A 22137-nucleotide genomic window follows, 5' to 3' on the forward strand; every position below is an offset into this window, starting at 1 on the left:
TTATAATGTACATGGTAAATTATAATTTTTACATTTGCCTACTTTTTTGAAAAGCTATTGAGGTTGACAAATATAGTATCTAGGTTCCACTTAAAATAGCTTATTCAATTATTGTTACTCAATATTTAATTTCACAATAAAAATATTCTAAAAAAAACTTAAATGGTTCATACTTAATATCATATTATTTTAATCGTTTCCTTTACTATTTGTAACATCAAAGTTTATAAAGATCATTAGTCTCATTTTATTTATAAAAAATTTTTGTCGCTATTCAGAGAAAACGACCAATTTCCTGTGTCCTTGAACTTTCTTGAGAAGTCATCGAAGCGTAAGCGCATTCTGTGACAATTTGTCAAGCATCAATTGCCCTCAGATTGAGTCGTAACTCGTAAGCTACGTGATGACAAATAACTTGCCACTTTCTTTGTACCTAAGTAAATGAAGATGATATAAAGACAAATATGACATCAATAATCCTGTTGCAAAGCAGCAACTTTACACGCTTACATTTTTTGCATCTATTCATATTCAGGGCCCACTTTAATCTATATTTATGAAATAGACATGTTTTTATCGGTTGCTATCAGACGAATTCAAAGATCTTGACATTTGATCGATGTTGGTACATCCACGTTCTGAACGTTATCTTTGCCATGTTATCTCCAGAGTATGCTTCCTTTATGTAAATTTTAAAACTTGTTGCTGTTATTATGCTTACTAATAAGTCTTTTAAATATCTTCTGCTTTTTGTTTTTATTGCATTTTTCTTTATTTTTTGAAAATACAATATTATTATTAATAAGTACATTTTTTATTATTTTAAGGTTTTATTTATATATTTGCAATTTTAAACACTATGCATTAATTCTACGAATAGCCGGTCATTGATACTCAACGGTCCCATAATCTTCTAGAGTCTCGACGTCAGAAAATCATTCAATGAGTTGACAAAGACTTGGGTCATTGAACTGAGCTTGAAACGTCCCTTGTAGACCACCTAGAATTCATCGTTTCGCTAATACCTCAGCTTCACAGCTGATTACCTCTTCCGGCCTGAGAATAGTTGTTAGAGAGACGTAAACTAATCTGATCAAATTGAATAAGAACCTTATTGTGGTCTGTGGATCTATTGATGAAAAATCGAAGATCCTTGGATTAGAAATTCTCTAGCTTTTGAGTATTATTTGATTCTATCATACATTAAAAAAAACACTACCACAAAAAAAATACTCTACCTACCTGACCTATACAAAACTACGTCATTAGGCACTTGCTTAAACATTCTGAACGTAGGTACACTACGTAAATAGCGTACTATTGTACCTACTTTCTTTGCTGCTGATACCTAATAACCGGCTCCTGTAGCCGAAATCGGCAAGCAATTGCAAAATGGAATCACTATGTCAGTAGCGTGTTTACATTCAGTTGCCACATACACCGAGGCGAGCATATTAATTAAATCGTCGACACGACCCACTTCTGTATCAAATGATCCGTAAACTTTAATAGTATCATTAGCTCACATAGTATGTTATTTGCTCATAAAGATAGTGTTAATGCCGATAGCTATTAACATGATGAATAGCTTTCTTCAATTTTCTTTACTAAATTATAGTCTCAGGTATTTCCTTTTTCACTTAAACGAGTTTTATTCTATTTTCAACCGTTATATTATAACCTCTACTGGATGTTTAGGGGTTGAAAATCTTGGGGAACAACTTTGTACAATAAAGAATAAAATTCACGTATCTCATACCATAGTGGCTGCTCTAAAAATATTACTACTAATATTTATCATTTATAGTTCTCTAGTTTCAGTTGTGTATTTGATATATTAATTAGTAATAGATATTCTATACGAGTCTTTAATTCATTTTAATTAAGTCAGTTTAATTCATGATTGATTAATATAACGTTCCGGTAACCTATACGGGCTCATACTTCGTCTAAATTATCAATAAGTATTAATTTCAATCAGTTTTTATGGGGGCTTCCGATAATAATAATACTATCGGAATCCTAAATGTTGATGTTAATTCGTAAAGATTAAATCAGTACGTCTTATTACTTTTTATAGAGATTAGTTTTTGGTTCCCACGCAATATAAAATCCTTGGTCATGACGTGTTTCATGTTCGTTTATTTCGATTTTATTACATTCTTAACTAGATATTTCATTTTAACTATCTTTGTGCTTAACATAGTTATTTTGTTATCAATTTTGGCAAAAACCTTTAACCTTAACGGTAACTGATATTTTTGCTAAAACCCAGTCTTAGTAAATATAATATTATGAATTACTTTTTATATTTTTTAAATTATTTTAGCATAAAACTAATCGCGATCTTTGTTATTAGATACTATTTGAGTATTTCGTATCAAATACGTCATATTTGTTATCAGTCTGTTTGTTAAACCTCCTGAACTGTCAGGCTAGAACAATGGAACGTTAAACTACGTTATAACTATAGTTCAATATAAACTTTAGCACAAGCTTCACTCACATCATGCGACCACCTTGAAACACTTTCGTAATTTATCTAATGTTTTAAGTCATTAGATGTTATGTTTTGAAATTATAATTTAGAAGACGTTGTTCACGATTTGTGTGCGCAATAGAAAAGCTAATGGGAACTGTACATATTATAGGCATAGTATCCCCGTTATCTAATCTATTTATATACTCCTTTTTTGCTTTTTTGTTAAGTAGGTTAAGTTTACGAAATACGAAGCGATCCATATCACAAATAAATCTTTCGTCTCTATAAGCATTATTAAAATTAAGGAATAAGGTTGACTAACAAGGTACATAAATTATATATTAAATATATTACAATTTTGCGTTTATTAGGTACTTATGTGAATATTTATGCCATTAACGCTATTCTTCAACATATTATTTTATCACATCATATTCAAGTTGTATGTACACGACAAGTTTCACATTTCGCAAAGACGTGCTAAGTGCTTTAAATTTGTAAGTAATAGCTTATTAATATAACTGTGGGAGAAATTTAATTTTCCCATGCAATAGTGATGAAAATGAGACTCTTACTTTTGTGACTGCAATATTATATTGTAATTTTATTTTTACCTAGTGTTGAGTTAACCTCAACACTAGGTAAAAATTACAATACATATAAATAATTATAATTAACAAAAAAAATGTGTGGCACTCAGGGATTGCCACGATATAGCATTTTTATGCAAAAGAAAAGTAAAGAAATACCAAGTAAGAAAATTGTGTATCTAAATAAAAGAAGAAATACAAAAAAGGCACATTAGCGATACACATTTAATATTTTCAAACAAATTACTATGACGATCAAAGAGGCAACTGTGATAAAAGTTAAAAAATAAGCAAATAATGATGGGGACAAGGTGCCAGATTTCTTGTGGACAAAAGAGGTGCTAAATGTGCAAGTGAATTTCTCTGCACGTTTTTAAAATGTGCAGAATTTTAAGCGTTGATTTTAACGTTTCTAGTGAAAAAATAAGTTTAACTATTTAAATAATTTTGTAGGTTATAATGTCCATCGATTTAATCCTACACTTACTCCATTTTTGCTAAAAATATATTATCGCAACGGCGTTTTTTGATTTGACGAAAACTGCTAAGTAATACTTTTTGAAATGTTTTTCCTACATCGCTCGCTTTAGTTTCATATAAACAATAACTTCAATAGCTTTCAATTCTATGCAATAAAACAATGTTAAATCTACTTTCAGTTATTATTACTTACTATTACATAAAACATGTTATCTGCTATGTAAATCTGTACTTATATCTTTATTATCGCTTGTCGTCAAGTATGATTAAGATGAATCTTTTATTTACTGCTTCAGAGATAGCGGAAAATAAAAATATATTTTAGTAACCACTTTACAAAATATTTTACTGTCATTTTTTAAAGCAACCAATATGAAACTCTATGTTTTTAATTAATCAAATTTATTGATATGCTTATTTTTTTCTTGACTTGAGTTTTTAGTTTTCTCAGGATGCTAACGCTATCCTAAAAGATTAGTAAACTATTATATATTTAGAAAATATCACATACATATTAGAGTATTATGTTATTAAAGAAACAAAATATAGCTAGGTCAATGGCCAAGTTTCTACGTAGTCTTGACGAGACTGTATTACTCGTGTATTTATAATAAATATTATTGTCGTTGTTTACTCTTCGATAACAATTTAATCACAAGCTCTGAAAGCCTCATTCTGTCAATTAGTTTCTTGACAGAAGACTGACATATTCTAATCTCTAGCACTTAGTTTGATATTTAATATTGTTGTTTAATTAGAACAAAGTTTAAATATTTATTCTCTACTTGCTCTAGTTACTAATAGATACTAAACAGCCATGGCTCTTACTAATTTCTTTTTCTGTATTTAGATTTAGGAGTTACCTTTACGCTTTAGTTTACCTAAGAAGACTTCAATAATAAACTGTTAGTGTTAACTTTTAACCTCTTTAATATCGTGTTTCTTTCAATAATGAATATTATAGGTATTTATAATAAATATAAATAAATTTCAATTTTGTTAGTCTCGCTAAAAGTTGAGAACGGCTGAACCAATTTGCCAAATTTTAGTCTTGAAAGTTGAAATATTCGTAAAAGTCCAAACAAAGGGAAGTCTTATACAGTGAGAAAAGAGTTAAATGATGAGTCATGACGTTATTTTTTGACGCTTATTATGTCAGATATCTGACGTTACAGGAGTTTATCTGTTCAACGGTGCTGTTGATTGGTTAGGGCCCTTCCCCTACGGAGATTCCGTACTTTACCGTATTTAGAGCCTTATAAACTCATAACTTGAAAGCTACAAAGTTATACTGAAGATACAGCAATAATCTTCAGTAGGTATATAATATATCAACATTCGTTTCCCCGTTTTTTAATTTTCTATGTTTTGTTTATTAGACACATGATATTAGGTTCCAAAGTAATACCAATTTATTAAAATTGAAGCATACTTTCAGCATCTCCCTAGTATTTACAAATAACGTTTATTTGAAACACACGACAATAGATAGACAATTTCATTAACAACATATTCCCCGTTTTAAATTTTTTTAGATCAATTTTGAACTAAGATAAGTAAAATAATGGGATTTTTGTGCAATCTCAGCAACGCGTCAAATGTATGGTCAAGGTCGTTTGCTCGGGGGATGTTTTGACGGTAGCCATGCTAGTAAATAGCATGGCTACCGTCTATCGTACATTAAATTCCTGTTAGATAACCTCAGTAAGCGGCCATTAATCAACGATTCACTTAAACAGACATTGGTGATGTTGCAGTTGGCATTACCACATTTCGCTTCTTAACAAATGACCGTAAACTTTGTAACAAGTAAGAGCTGCATTTCCAGTTCGTTAATAGAATGCAACAACCTTGTGATATATAAGAAACAGGTCTAGTGTTCGTAATTATTTTAGTTAAAATAATAACCGGTTAAAAATGACCGTCATAACAACATTCTAGTTAATTTTCTAGGAACCCATCGATCAAATTTAAATGCGAAACGAGTATTTACTTATCACATCTAAAACTGCATTTCCAACCCTTTCTTTTAGCTTTTCTTGCACTACTTTGTTAAAATATTTTTTAAACCTTAGCTTGCACATTGCACAATACAGCATATTGTGACATTATAGGTGTTCCTAAAATTAATTAATTATTTATTATTTCAATACTATCGATAATTGTATATTATAGGCCTTGTTACAAGTCACTTACTTCTAAGTTGAAAGAAGTATGTAAGTTTAAACTATGGTCTATGACGCATAGTAATTTTATTATTATTATTGTCTGCCTAATGGCTGGACAATGACATACTTCTGAGTAATATAATAAATTGTTTACGTTGTCCACAGAGGGCCGAGTTGAGGTGTCCCGGGAGAACAAATACCTCAGCACGATGGCGCCAGGCAAGGTGTTCGGTGAGCTGGCCATCCTCTACAACTGCAAGAGAACAGCCACCATTAAGGCGGCGACCGACTGCAGACTGTGGGCGATAGAGAGACAGTGCTTCCAGACCATCATGATGAGGACAGGGCTGATACGGCAGGCGGAGTACACGGACTTCCTTAAGAGGTTGTTACCTATAATTTATGCTGGAGTTTTTACTAAGAGTGGCCATACGCGGACCGCAAGTCGTACACGACTGCAACACGACTGCATCATTCAGTCGACCATACATTACCTTTGTTGTTCGACCGCACGGTGAAACTCGACCGCAGACTCAGAGAGACTGCTCTGAGTTCTGACCGCTCAAGAACTGCTCGAGCGATCCGCGTATTGCAGATATGAAAATTTTGTATGGAAATTACAGATCGCCGTGCGGCAACCGCATCTTGCAGTCGGTCTCGACTGCAAGATGCGGTCCGTCTATAGGCTTTACGCGGATTATCCTAGTCATTATTTATTTTTAATCCTAGGGTTGTTACTTTCCGAAATACCCAATACGGTATTCGCTTCTTAAGATACAGCCTCAAGAATTGTGATAGATAGACGGACGGACAGACAGCGACGTCGCGCCTTAAAGTAATAATATGGTCACGATTTTAGCCTTTGGGTACGGAACCCTACAAAAAACTATCCTGCAGATATTATGAATGAAATAAAGATTACTTAATTAGTTACAACATATTTTGTTATTCATTTTTTATCGATTACGGATATAATAATTGCTCGAAACGGGCAATATTTTGTAAGAGCAAACAAAGCCCTTTGTTTATATTTTAAACACTGAAGCGATTTTAAGATAGAAATCTGCCATTTTTATTCATTTTTCTACTACATTTTAGCTCGTAACTTTAAGCAGATTAAATCTTTACATTTAGCCGCTATAAAAATAAATAGATCTTCCTTGGGATTTAAGAGACTTTCATTTCAGATTTTTTTATACAGTTTATCCTAGTAAGGATTAGTAACGCATACCTAGATACATTGTACGCACAACATTTAAATAGTCTTCATGTCTTTGACATTGGTCGCAATGACAGTTTTCCTTTATCAGGGCCTGCATATTAACTTAACCTAGATTTGTATTCACAGTATGGCGTGTTTATTGGTTCCTGTTTTAAATTGCCAAAATAACCATTATTGACACCATAGAGAATAAACTATTTTACGTAGGAAGACAGGTATGAAATAGAGACTCTATTTAGCTTCCTATATGTTTTAAGGCCTTATGTTTACCAATAATTACTGAATTCAAGTGACGAATGGCTTAGTTGGATTTTAAAATCACTACTGCTCTAATACTTTTCATAAATATGTTTACTGTCGTGTGATTATAATCCGTTTTACTAGATTACAAGAATAAAGACATAGAGAGTGCTCTTATATCTAGTCTAGTCTAGTGTATAGTGCTCTTATAAAACTTCTGGAAATTCGGTATCATCTTGAAACATACCAAGCTAAAAATAAGTTACCCAATTCACAAAGTGGCCTCCTTACAGCGTGTTTATAGCTTTAATTACAGTAGTGTAAGCAGTAAGCATTCGATCAAAGTGCAGGGTAAACGACCTCGGTAGCCGGGACACCACGAAAAAGTGGTTTTCCGTACTTGATTCATTAACTGTTAGTTCTCACGAGTGTTACAAAATATTAGTTTAATTATGTGAGTCATACGAAAAAGTGTAATGGCGTTTAGATGTAATTTAAATTATATTACATTAAGAATTTTGAAAATTAAATTTTGTTTGAAAGTAAAAGATATAGGTATATTATGTTTATTTTGTTGTTTAACTGGTACATTTTACTTTAAAATTTAGACCCGTATGCAGTAGGTAATGAAGTTAATATTATAGAAATACAAAGTGATATAATAATTATTATTTAAGTGGAAGGTTAAATATTAAATGTTGCAAATGTTAATTCATTATACAGTATTATTGTATACGCATTTAACACTTCAAAGCCGATGCGGGTACAAAAGACCCCCAGTACCTATTATGAATATTGTTTCGTTTTAGCCCCGACACTTATACCCGTCGATCGTGGAAAAACGAGACACAATAGAATTTCTATTGTGTCTCGGTCACCGGTGACCGTATGGGGCTTGATGAATTAATGTAGATAGGTACTTCTCATATATAATGCTGTGTCTTGGACAATTCACACTACAGAGAGCATACAATACCTAATTTAAAGAATTGAGTCGTTTCTAAATGTTGTCTTTATTCTGCTATAATATATACATATCAGCTAGTCTCTACACTTTCCATTATTAATTACAATCTTTAAAACATACTATTATTATAAGGTAAATTATTATTAATGATAGTTTTTGTAACTTTCCTCTGTAACTACGTCAGAAAACAGAAAATAATCGTCTTGCTCTATAAACCTAAGTTACTTTCTTGATACGTGTGGCAATATGCGTTACGTAGAAAGTCTAGATTTTTATACTGTCTAATTGCATTAAAATGTTGGTTTTAATTATTATACATACTTACCTATTCTCGTATTTAAAGGTTTTTTTTCTGTTATTGCATCATATAAAAGCTGTTGGCGTATAGTTCGTTATTTGGCAAGTTAATCATAATTCATAACTTTTGTTATAGCGACTAGAATATTTTTTTAGCAACAATAGGCTACTTGACCTATATTCAATTTCATTGAACAAATACATATTTCTAGTAGAACTTGGCCTAGGAAACCGTATTTCACCCTTATCATCAAATAAAAGCTTATGATTGATAAATAAAGTCGATTTGAAAATATGATTTTATGAAAATAGGATTTGTACTGACGAAAACGCTTTTGCGGTACTTCCGAATTGGATGTGACGTCATTCTATTCGTAATTTAATATCTTTTATTTATCGCGCTCGTTATATGTAAGTTTATTTGTACATAAATAATAAAAATAAGCCTAGAAAAAAAATTGTAAAATATATTTTCTTGAATAATTCAAATAAAACATCAGTTTTATAAATTATCTCCATTTATTGTAGACGGGAAATGAAATGGCCAAAACTTTTCTCCAAAAGTTTTCAACATTACAAATAATTTCTAATTTCTTATTTAATTCTTTTATAATTTTTGGGCACTTTTAGACGCGTACATTTAGCATATAAAAAATGTTCAATAAAGAGAGCTTAAAATACAAAATGTATGACATCACACTATGGCGGACAGTGTTTTCGGCGCCATTTATAGGGCATATTTTTCAATTAACATTTTTATGGGTTTCTACTGTGTAAAATATTAAAATATTAGTTTTTTTTTGTAATAATGAATGATTATGAAGCGATTAGCTTGAAGAAAAAAATGAGGTCAAGTAGCCTATTGCGTGAATCAAGTTTCAAGTTAACCCTGGATTAAATATTATCCCATTTAGGACGAAAGAGATATTTAACCCATCGTCAATATTAATCTAGAATCTAAATTAGTGCATGAATCTTTTTTTTTGTCTCCCTAACAGAATTTGTTGTGTTCATTGTTTTTCCTTTTTTTCGAGTCTTAGGCGCCACAGAACAAAGACATTATCTTGCTCAATCTGTCACGTGCACTTTGCAGTTTCCCGCCATCTGATAATTCGCAGAAATGTGAACCAATCACCGATAACCCTAAAGTGAATATCAATTTCATAAGCGTGTTGAAACGTTGATAGGGTTATGAATTGCAATTGATCACAGACATAAAGTACGATGTCTGTGTATCGACTATACGTCAGCAGTCAGCTCAAAAGAAACTAACAGTCTTAAAAACAAGCCCAATATAATGTTACATTTACTTATTTACTTGGAAATTGTCAATGGTATTGTGTAGTTATTGTGTAGTTGTCTTTCTAGCTTAAATATCGCATAGCTAAGCAGTACAATTTATTCCTCTATTTAGTTCCGCAAAATAATTGTGTGTGGGTACAAAACGCCCCACCAGTCATTATTAGGTTAGCCCAATGTTAACTTCATTATGGCACCAATCCAAAATATCTGACCGAATTTCGTGCCAGTTTAAGGACGAAACAAAAACAAAAAACCGGCCAAGTGCGAGTCGGACTCGCGCATCGAGGGTTCCGACAGCTTAAAGGTATTATAGACCTGAGTATTTGGTATGAATTTCAATTTAATACCTCTACGCGTTTATGAGGAAATGGGTAGTAAGTTTAAAATTATTAAAAAAAAATATATTATGTGATGTAACTAAAAATTTATGGTTTTCGTAATTTTTCCTTTATCTATGCTATAAGACGTTGCTTCGTACCAAATTTCAAGATTCTGAGTTCACGGGAAGCACCCTGTAGGTTTTGATTCCCTTGCAAGTGTCGAAAATTTGCGGCATAAACGGCTGTATCTTTTGATTGCGTTGGCTTAGAAGTTTGATTTTTTCACAGCTTCAAGGGACAGTAGACCTGAGTAATTGATATAAATTTCAGCTTCATACTTCCACGCGTTCCTGAGAAAAAGGGTCTTGACAGACGGACAGACGGACAACAAAGTGATCCTATAAGGGTTCCGTTTTTTCCTTTTGAGGTACGGAACCCTAAAAATGAATCCTAAATACTTTGTCAGTTCCAGAATTCAGATCTGTCAGTAGTTCAGAACTTACTTTACAAATTAAGTTTAACTTATTACTAAGGTAACTTCAACAAAGGTTCAAACTCAAACTCAAAAAACTCAAACTCAAATTTTTTATTCAGAATAAATTTTTGCAAATGTTCTATGAAAGTCTACATGATGCCTACCACCGGTTCGGGAACTAACCCGGCGAGAAGAACCGACGTAATCGGTTAAACTTTAGTTAGTAATCAGTTAAACCGGCGTTAGTAATCAGTTAAACTTTATAAGGTAACTTGAACAAGGTGCCAACTGAGATTTTCAAAAATGTACCGTTTGGAGACCGTTAAAGTGACAAAGGTGACATTCGCTAACCCAGGCACGTAGGCGGTCTCTTTGAACCGTTTCTGCAGAACGGAAAGATGTGGTCGGTGTTGCAAATACTAAAATACAGTGCGCAGTCATCAAAATAAATTCATATCCTCTACAATCATTAAGGGTGGGTTGCACCAACTTACTTTAGCTATAACTGTAACTTTAATTATAACTTTAACTTTAACTATAACTACAATGTAAAATGTCAAATCTTTGGTTAAAGTAAAAAATGGACGCCATATTTAACCATAACCTTGTGCTCGACAAGGCTTTAAATGAACGTGGCGAATAAAGGAACTATCACTGTAATCATACAAAAACGCCATTTTTGACAGTTCTCCTTTACCAGCAGCGCCCTCGCACACGTTCATTTCAAGCCTTGTCGGACCAGCTGACATTTGCCAAAATCTGTGGTCAAAGTTAAGGTTAAAGTTAGCCTTAACTATAACCATAAATTTGACCATAACTTTAACTTTAATCACGCCTCTGGTGCAACCCACCCTAAACTCGGTGTACATAATATATTAAAAGATTCTTTACTGTGTGGGTTCTATTCTATCTGAATAGAACCCACACAGTAAAGATCATCTTCACAGAAGTTATAGATCTGCAGGTCAAGCTTGGGCAAATACTATTTTAAAACAGCCAAGCGGATTAAAAATACCAAACTGTGCATTGTCTTGCACATTGCATGATTTGTTGTTTTATACTCCTAATTTACCACGCACCAAAAAAAAAAACTAGGCCTTTACATCCGTTGTGGATGATTTGTACAGTATTTTTCAGAGCGAAGTAACCACTCCTCAAATACTGTAGTGCCTGGAACAAGATTTTTAAATGTCCGTATGGTTGCCCAAGCGCATACGGCATTCTCGCATCATAGTCGGCCTAGTCCAGCATAGGAAAGAACTAGTCAATACATCTGGTACCAACTATGTGCTGGTTTCCTCACGATGTTTTCCTTCACCGTACGAGACGCTCGTACGGTGAAGGAAAACATCGTATAACGTACTTGAGATCAGAAAATGTCTCATAGGGACACGCCTCCACCCGGGTTCGAACCTGCACCCTCTAGGAGTGCGAACCGAAGGTCTGCGGACATTGCCATTAGGCCACGGACGCTCTCCAATACCACCACGCACCAATACCTATAATAACATACATACATCCTTGTTTTAATTGGATGTGTTTAAATTCTGACTAATATTATACCTAAATGTGAAAGTATTCCTGTCTGTCTGTTCACGCTAAACAGCTTACACGATTTTTATATAAGGAAAAGCGTACGGTTACCGCGCAATATACGAATTCGGCGCAGCGGAGTTGCAGGCGTCTTCTAAGTTCTATCACAGAATAAATAATAATAGTACAAGTTCTATATAAATCCATACTAATATTATTGATGCGAAAGTGTCTGTCTGTCTGTCTGTCTGTTACCTCTTCACGCCTAAACCGCTGAACCGATTTTTCTGAAATTTCGCATGGAGATACTTTGAGTCCCGGGAAAGGACATAGGATACTTTTTATCCCAGAAGAATGTACGATTCGCGCGCGATAACCAAGTTTTGGCACAACGGAGTTGCGGGCGTCATCTAGTATTATGTATATCGTACAGTATACTAAACCATAATTCTCTGTTACAGTGTACCAATCTTCAAGAACCTTCCAGAAGACACCCTGATCAAGATCTCGGATGTGTTGGAGGAGACGCACTACCAGATGGGAGACTATATTGTGCGACAGGGAGCCAGGGGTGATACCTTCTTCATCATCTCCAAGGGACAGGTAGGATTCATTCTGTTTATACCTCACTGCTGAGGCTCACGTGTACAAAAAAAGGTAGGATTCATACAGTGTAATTCAGTGTAATTCATTTCTTTTTTTCATTTTTTATTAATTCAGTGTTTCTTTTCAATTTCAATTCAATCAATTCTTTCATTAATTCAGTGTAATTCAGTGTAATTCTAGTTTTGGCTAAAGGTTTTCCGCTTTTAGGAATAGAATAGTTATCACTTATCATCTTACTCGTTCTTCGTTTTGGGAAAGAGAAGGTATGAAGTTCTAGCAAAGTCTTCAACCCAGACTGACGGAACTGGTCTTAACACTTAATAATTTACTAGACGTGATGTAGATGCCAATCAAATAAAATAGATCATCACCTTCATAGCGATTCCTGAAACGATCGAAGTGTTTAAAACGGCTGCCTTTAAATGAAATTGAAGAAAACTGTTCCTTCTTTCCTGAATAAACACTCTGGCGTCATTTCTGTAATTTTTACGTGGTAGAGCCATGCTTCGGCACGAATGGGCCGGCTCGACCGGTGAAATACCGCGTTCTCACAGAAAATCGGCGTGAAACAGCGCTTGCGCTGTGTTTCGCCGAGTGAGTGAGTTTACCGGAGGCCCAATCCCCTACTCTATTCCCTTCCCTACCCTCCCCTATTCTCTTCCCTTCCCTACCCTCCCCTATTACCCTATTCCCTCTTAAAAGGCCGGCAACGCACTTGCAGCTCTTCTGATGCTGCGAGTGTCCATGGGCGACGGAAGTTGCTTACCATCAGGTGACCCGTTTGCTCGTTTGCCCCCTTATTTCATTTTAAAAAATCCTACATTTTTTTGTCAAAATTGCCACGACCATAAAAATAGCTTTGCGTAACCACAATTTAAACTGTGTAACTACAGTAGTTATGTTGCTGAGTTATTACGGAGTATTTTCGACCAGCAATAGTTAATGCGCCCGCAAGGTCCGCCTACGTTTAAATCGCTAACTGTCGGAAGGATTGTCCTTTAAATCGTTAACATTATTAAATTCTGACGTCATTATTACAAGATTATTTGTAAGAGCTATCTGAGAGTTATTCTCTACCATTCAACATGTGTAACATAGTAGTTTTGTATTATTCTTTACTATTTAGTCTTATTTGTACAATCATCAAATAATCCGCTAGTTTCACTATTCATATTATGCTTATTGCAAATTAAACGACGATTGTTAAGATAATAAATTAAGTACCATCGAGGAAGTTGATTCCTATGCAATAGACAGACCAACGTTATTTGGTCGAATATGCTTCTTCTTGAAGCTTACTTCAAGAAGCAAGTCTGCTACCGCGGCGTACGACCTGAGCTTGCTAGTATTTAGACTAATTTCAACTCTCGACCTCTGTGGCTCAGTAGTGAGCGCGTTGGTAGCTCAAGCCGGGGGTCGCGGTTTCGAGTCCCGCCGACGGAACAAAAAAAGTTTTCAAAGTTCCTGGGTCATGGATGTGTATTAAATATGTGTATCATATAATAAAAATTTTAAATATATGTATAGTATAAAAGTATTAAATATATTTCCGTTGTCTGGTACCTGTAACACAAGTCCTTCAGGTACTTACCACAGGGCCAGACTGACGTGGTGTGAAGCGTCCATAGATATTATTATATTAACTCTCACTATACTATAAAACTCTATAGTCTAGTACGAAATCTCTAACAAAAGACAAGTCCATTGTAGAGTCGATTATCACGTTGAAGATGTCCGATGTTTTCACTTTCGTTCCGGCTCGGCCACGCCCCTTGTAAACAGTATAACTTCGACACGGTCTGATGTTACGAAATAAATATAACACTTTATACTTGGTGCTACAATTTTCCGGTTTTATTGTAACTTGCGCAACTTGTATTTTTTTCTTGCTATGTTTTAGAGCACAGCGTATTTATCACTACTGTAGACCAACTACAGAAGTGATAAATAGATCTGTTATTTTGAAGATTTCGGGTAATATTGTAATGTTGGTTTACTTTTAAAGTTAATGATTTTATTAATTTTGTAGCCATATTTTAGAGCACCTTGGTCTACAGAAATAATAAATAGTCCTTGTTTCGTATATTTCGGGAATATTAATGTTGATTTACTTCTAAAATTAGTAGTTTTATTACAATGAAAATGGCATGCACCAGCTTTGTCCACACTGTGCCTTTTTCTGTTCGTCAAGGGCATGCGTTATAGCGCAGTCAACAGCGAACGTGAGGCATGCCCGCGACGCATGCCCTCTGACCGTATCCAAAACTTCAAAAATGACAATATTGGCGTTCCGTTCCTTCACGCATTCAATTATTGAATGCGCCAATATGAAAGTTGATGACGAAAATTGAAGATGAAAGTGTGGACATAGCTTGAAAGCTGCGTCACGATAACGCAAAATTAACATTTTAGGAGTACGTCCAAACTGCGAAATATACATTTTCCTTGTATGTACGTTGCATGTATATTATACTTAGCATGTATGAAAAACGTACATACAGGTAAATCTACTATTTCGTGGGTGGAAGTTTGGTAATCAGTAACCGGAACTTCCAAGAGGTCATTGTTTCACGACTAAATTGTGTGAACATTAATGTTTGATTACTGCTTTACATCTTATACTTTAAACAAATAATTCTTGTATACATGTTGAGCCATCTAGCTAATGTAAGCTTAGGCCAAACGCGAGTCTCAAACTCATAACAAAAAACGCCTGTTTTATGTAACCAAAGTATTTTATGAACGTCAGTGAAACTAAATCGTCGATTTAAAAACATGTTACCTCTCTCTTTATTCGCTTACAAGGAAGACTATGTCTTGTTTTTCTTTAAAATGAATAATGTTTTTAACAAGCCATCAACACTAACAGACGTTGGTTGAATCAGAGTTTAGCATGTCATTAATTTTAATCAATGATTACTATTTTGCGTAGTTGTAACTCTTTAAGAGGGCGACTAACCCAAAAAATCAAACATCGTCCTCCTATCTGTGAAGAGAGGAGGACGATGTTTGATTTTCATATGCCAGGTGAAAAAGGACGACGCGGATTCATCGCCAAATTAGTTTTTTCTCAATAACTCGATAAATATACAACATTTTAAAAATCCGCTAGATCGATCGCTTAATGATAGAATTTTATACAATGTGTTAAAATATTAACTTAGTTCAATGCACGGTTATGGCAATAAATGTAAAATTCGTGAAAATTAGATGCATCTTTGTGATTTTTTACTATCGAGAAAATTTTAAGATATCGTGTTTTTGCTCAGATCGAATTCTCTGAAATATAATGTAGTATCTAATTTTAGAAAATGAAACAATTCGGGGCTTATTTTCAAGTATAAAAATGAATTATAACATCGACATTTTAGGGTTAGTCGCCGTCTTAATCAATACTCTTTCTTAATTCATTTACAGTTGAACAAAGGCATAACTATATTGTGTGTTACCAGTTTACCACGCTACCCACGAAGCAGAAAGTATAACAAACCTATTATTGCTATAATGTAAGGGCTTTCTTAATTGTTTCCGTCGATAGAGTTCATAGTACATGAGAGCCATTTGATTTGATGCATTCTTTGGTAAAGGAAATGCAAATGAAAAAATACACAAACCATATATTATTTTACACAAAACATAATATACAGTACCTAACACAAGTTTTTAATATCATGAGACTCCCAAAAAAACCTAAAGATAATATAATAAGACATAGTATTTGGGATGTTGCACTTTACTGCATCTCTACATCTCTATCATTTCTTTCTAAACGGCTTGTAATTAGTTTAAAGTTTTTTACTTCTCTGCAATGCAACCAATCTCTTGCTTTCTTCTAATTCTAAGTCGAATGACTGACTAAGTCGTTCAGAGGTAAGAACTAAGAAGAGAAGTCGCTGTCAAAAATTTAACCAAGTTTGCGAAAATAGCCGCACTTAGTTAGGAAGTAAGTCGCGGATATGCTATGACTTCTATAGGTAATCTCTTAAATTGGTAAGCGCTTTGTACCAATTTGTCTCTTTGTAGCCGTTCTACAAAGCTACTTATATCTTAAGGGAACTTGAAGAAAGAAAGACGGACGCTTAGTGAAAAGTATTTCACGAAGTGACTGTCCAATATCCTTTCCAAATTCAAGTTCCCTTCAAGAAGACAATTTGCAGTCAAAAGTTTCACCAAGCTTGCAAAAATAGCCGTCCAAACTAAGTCGCGGATATGCTATGACTTTGAATATGAGGTGGTGATTGTACAAGTCGCTCACCTTGGCATTTAGTGCGAAAGGCTCGGAGCGACGCTCGCTGAGTTTATTTATTTTTATTCGTGCTGATTTTAGATTGGTTAATATCGTAATATGTATATTAAGTATGACAGGAGAGGTAAGGAATAACATCATAGAAGGAAATACACGTGTAGCGAATGAGATAGAGTTTCGTAATGTCTGGAACCCGCCAAGGTCTGCAGAAATGTCTCCATCTTGTAGCATTTGTATTACGATTTGTATTGGTTCTAGTTTAGTAAAGTTTTTCCAGCACACTCAAGTTAAGTGGAAAAGTAGGCTTAATTTGCAGTGGCCAAAGTACACGCTGATTGCCTGCGTATAATAATAATTAAAATTATATTAACAAACATCTTTACATTTTGCAATTTGAACTTGAATTTATGTATAATTAAAATAGCATTCACGTAAGTGATTTTTGTAATCTTTAGAGAATTAGGTAAAGAATCTTTAAACCTAAAAAACCTAAATGAAAATTGTACTATTTTATAATCCTTATTCACATGATACAATGATATATCCAGATTTTAGTCATATAAATTAGACAAAAACAAAAGGTCAGGCCATTATTGTTCTGACAAGGTCAATACCCTCAGATCAGATCAGCTGTTCCCGGAATGACAACGTCAATTTTGCATATTTACGACCCCATAGAGGTCATTGTCATAGAATTTGGACAAAGGCTAGTATTTCCGTATTTAAATGTAGTATAAAAATCGAATATAAAATTACTATATGTTACGCGAGGAATGAACAATTATATTCATTCGGATTTAGAGAAAAAGGAGGAAAAATCATATACCCATCAAGATCAGCTCTTTGTTTTTTAAAGGACACGAATTATTATGACAATATTTATACACAGAGCCATTTTGGTGTGTTATGGAAAACCATTTATATTTTATCAGGGTATATTAAAACAAAACAGCAAACAAACTATTATATATACTTTGGTAGTTCGATGTAAATATTGACTGAAGTCATTGGCCTTTTGTTTATTTTCTAAACAATACTTTACAAAAACAATAATAATAGATAATAATAGACAGGCATTAGTCACTATTAACAATTATTACGTGACCCAGATATTAGATTAAAATTTAGGGTTCACTGATGAGTGATGAGTTGATGACTGATGACTAATTTTGTGCACGAAATATTTTATAATATTTGTTGAAGCAATATTTTTTAAAGGATAAATAATAGTACTCGAGCATATTTTGACGCAATTTATACAGTCACATATTATTGTGATTCTGACTAAAGTACTTATATACTTACCACAAATCAGTAATCACAACAATTTACAATGAAATATGTACAGAGTGTCTTTTAAAATGGGAATTTGTCATTTTATCTATACTTTTGTATAATAAACAATATTTCGGTTGTCTGGAAGAAAGTGCTTAAAGTAGTAAGACCGCCTTTATGCACAATTTTGTAAAAAAAAATATACTTTTTTGTTGTTGTTATTTCTTTTGTTTTTTTTTTGTCTCTTTTATGTGCTTTTAAGTAAGTATGTCTTTTCTTTTGTGTGTGCAAATAAAGAATTTATTATTATTATTTTTATGAAATAAGGGGGCAAACGAGCAAACGGGTCACCTGATGGAAAGCAACTTCCGTCGCCCATGGACACTCGCAGCATCAGAAGAGCTGCAGGCGCGTTGCCGGCCTTTTAAGAGGGAATAGGGTAATAGGGGAGGGTAGGGATGGGAAGGGAAGGGAAGGGAATAGGGTAGGGGATTGGGCCTCCGGTAAACTCACTCACTCGGCGAAACACAGCGTAAGCGCTGTTTCACGCCGGTTTTCTGTGAGAACGTGGTATTTCTCCGGTCGAGCCGGCCCATTTGTGCCGAAGCATGGCTCTCCCAGGTTTTATTATCCACGGTGGTTAGTATGAACTAAGCTTATTTTAAATTGACATACGGAACCCACGAGATAAAACACAACTCGCGCCACCGTAAGACAAAGTATAATGCTGAGTCGCTCTTTTTCATTCATGTGACATGTCATATCAATACTAGGTAATATTTTGTATATTATCTGTCTAGCATAGAGCCACATTATCACGTTTACTGCATAATATTAATTAATATATAATAATAATAATAGTTAAATAATACATTTGTGCAATAATCATGACGTCGATGTCACACTTGGTACGTATATTTTTTTGAAGATTTTCCTGGAGACTTTTTTTAGATTATTTTTTGCCGGGAGGGGTCTTGTCTTAGGTTGGGTTGCACCAACTAACTTTAACTATAACTTTAACTACAAAGCAAAATGTCAAATCTTTGGTTAAAGTTAAAAATGGACGCCATCAAGACGCCATATTTAACCATAACCATAGAGCTCGACTAGGTTTTAAATGCACGTGGCGAAAAAAGGAACTAACTCTTTCATCATACAAAAACGCCATTTTTGACAGTTCCCACGCCCCGCCCACGTTCATATTTTATAACCTTGTTGGACCAGCTGTCATCTGTCAATTTCTCCGATCAAAGTTAAGGTTAAAGTTAAAGCCAAATTTAGCCTTAACTATAACTTTAAACTTAACTTTAACTTTAACCACGGCTCCGGTGCAACCCAACCTTAGTGAGGTTTTGACTATCGTGAAATGTTTTAAACCACTTTGCAGTAATCCTACGTAATATTGGTAAAAAGAAGTACATAATAATTAATTGTTTTGGTATTTGAGATTTGTATTATTATTGTTTTGTTTTTTTTTTTTGCTTCTTAATAATTCTTTTCGCCTAGATAATTAAAAAAATATCCTCAATAATGTTTAGTAATATTACGTATAAACTTAACTATTAACTACCAGTAAGTATAGTATTTAATACCATTTAAAGGACATCAGTTCTTTCGTAATATCCTTGTAGAACGTATTAGTCACGGTGTTAAGTAACATTAATACCGGTGTTAACTTTATGTTAAGTACATTTTATGGAAATCATTTAATTTTTCCATGACTTAGCAACTCTCACTTTTTTTATTTCACGTTGCAAATCTTCAAATTTTTAAACTTAAGCATACCAAAATTTGCGCATTGTACAGAATACGGAAGTTTATAATGTTGAATATAATAATTTTTGTGTTTATAAGATCATCAAGCAAGCGAAAGTTTAAATATTTTATTGGCATAAAACACCTTGTCTGGTGCGATTCTGGCTATAACTATAATAGTCATGGGCGTACCCAAATTACCCAGGGGGGCAAATTACCCAGGTTCTGGGCCAGGGCGGGGCAAATCAGATTTTTCATTAGCTAGGTGCTTATAAAGAATAAAAAATTCATAATTTTTAGTTGTAAAATATTGTATTGCAAACAAATGGCAACAATTACTTTTCTTAATTTTTAATTTTTATAGATAAAAGTACTTAGTAGGGACGTCAACATGATCCAGGGGGGGCAGCTGCCCCCCCCCTGCCCCCCACGGTACGCCCATGTTAATAGTAATATTTTATTAGATTTTTATACTATAATATACTCGCTACCTATTACGTCATAATAACCTCACTTGGAATAAGCCTATAACCGAAGCATTCAGAGATTTCTGAATTAAATTGAAAAAAAAATATGCTAGATGTGTATGACGGCCTAAACATAGAATGCTGATTTAAATCGACACAGTAGCTGGCTTAAGCTATTATAGCTTTAGTATATTATTAATATATATTTTCCGGCTCTGCAAGCCTACAGTAATGTGTGTAGATTGGCATTTGGTTACAACCGTGGGAGAGCCATGCTTCGGCACGAATGGGCTGGCCCGACCGGAGAAATACCACGTTCTCACAGAAAACCGGCGTGAAACAGCGCTTGCGCTGTGTTTCGCTGAGTGAATGAGTTTAGCGGAAGCCCAATTCCCTTTCCTATCCTCCCCTATTCCTTTTCCTTCCTATCCCTACCCTCCCCTATTACCCTATTCCCTCTTAAACGGCCGGCAACGCACCTGCAGCTCTTCTGATGCTGCGAGTGTCCATGGGCGACGGAAGTTGCTTTCCATCAGGTGACCCGTTTGCTCGTTTGCCCCCTTCTTTCATAAAAAAAAAAAACCAAAGTTGACTTGGCTGTTAGTCATTCAATTAAATGATTATAACTTACATTCAATGAATTCGCTAGTCATTCAATCAAATATCAGATTCAATCAGATGACTACTACATTATACATTGCTGATCGAGTGCTGAATCCGTTGTTACTTGCACCCGCTACTGTAATCAATAGAAATGAAAAATTTAATAGTAACTGTAGTTGTAACAGTTTACAGTTACAGTGTAATCGTTGAAAAGGATGAGCGTTTCGGCTTCATTGAGGAACATCGGAACTACACTTTCCATTTTAACCACGCTCCAGTTATTCTACCGTATTAAATCATATTTATCTGTTGATACACTGCTGTTTGTTTTAGGATACTGTTTTTTCAGTATCGCAGCCATCTTATTGAATTAGACAACCAACTTAATGCCTAGCTAACTTAATTTACAATTTAAACATTATTCATCTGTATTCTACTAACATTTTCTTTGACATAGTAGATTTAATTAGTAGAAAAGCTAAATCCCAAAACACCGAAGAGTAACCCTAGACTGTTTTAAAGTTTACTTGCTTCTTAAATAAGAATAAGAATAAAAATGGATTTATTTTTAGCATCACACAATACATCATAATATAAGTATACAGTTCGACTATAATATTATAAAATTAACTACTACAATGCTGTGTGACACCAAAAATTGGCGCCAGCTCAGCAAACGCAGCAAGCAAGCCCGCTGCACTGATTTTCTGCAGAGGCCAATGAGTGGCTTCACAACGCTTATACTAAAGTCTAAACTAAACACAAAATTATTTACAGAAAAAAAAAACATTAAAGAAGTCAAGAACTATAATTAATTTATAAAATATAGTTACTGCCATGTTTGGACACCTCGTTGTAACAGTTTTTTCGTTACACTAACCCATACAAACTTTTTGCAATGGATGCAAGTATTTCAATACTTTATTACAAGGCTTGATCCGAATTAAAAACTCGTTTCAAACTGGTTCATTAAAGATACATCTTAATAAATTCACTAGTTATGGTCTTTTAATTTGTATAAATATGTATGTAGTCATCAGTATCTTTGTATGGCGTCATCCGCCATTTAACATTTGCATATTAGGATGAAACATAGACATTTTTTTTAT

General features: G+C 34.0%; 1 protein-coding gene and 1 long non-coding RNA gene across 5 annotated transcripts in view; one reads left to right on the forward strand and one right to left on the reverse strand.

The window, feature by feature from the left end:
* LOC121735255 (cGMP-dependent protein kinase, isozyme 2 forms cD4/T1/T3A/T3B) overlaps positions 1-22137 on the forward strand; it is a 177052-nt gene that overhangs the window by 145979 nt on the left and 8936 nt on the right. For all 4 annotated transcript variants that reach the window (XM_042126017.1, XM_042126018.1, XM_042126019.1 and 1 more), the window contains 2 exons: positions 5886-6105; positions 12538-12679. In XM_042126017.1, coding sequence (XP_041981951.1) covers positions 5886-6105; positions 12538-12679 — 362 coding nt within the window. The remainder of the gene's footprint in view (positions 1-5885; positions 6106-12537; positions 12680-22137) is intronic.
* Positions 694-21134, reverse strand: LOC121735259. The gene is made up of 3 exons (XR_006036829.1): positions 21057-21134; positions 1349-1359; positions 694-705 (listed from the first exon to the last, which is right to left on the reverse strand). It is a non-coding gene; the product is annotated as an uncharacterized LOC121735259 (long non-coding RNA).

This window comes from Aricia agestis, chromosome 17 (genome assembly GCF_905147365.1).
Source record: "Aricia agestis chromosome 17, ilAriAges1.1, whole genome shotgun sequence".
Classification (NCBI taxonomy): Eukaryota; Metazoa; Arthropoda; class Insecta; order Lepidoptera; family Lycaenidae; genus Aricia; species Aricia agestis.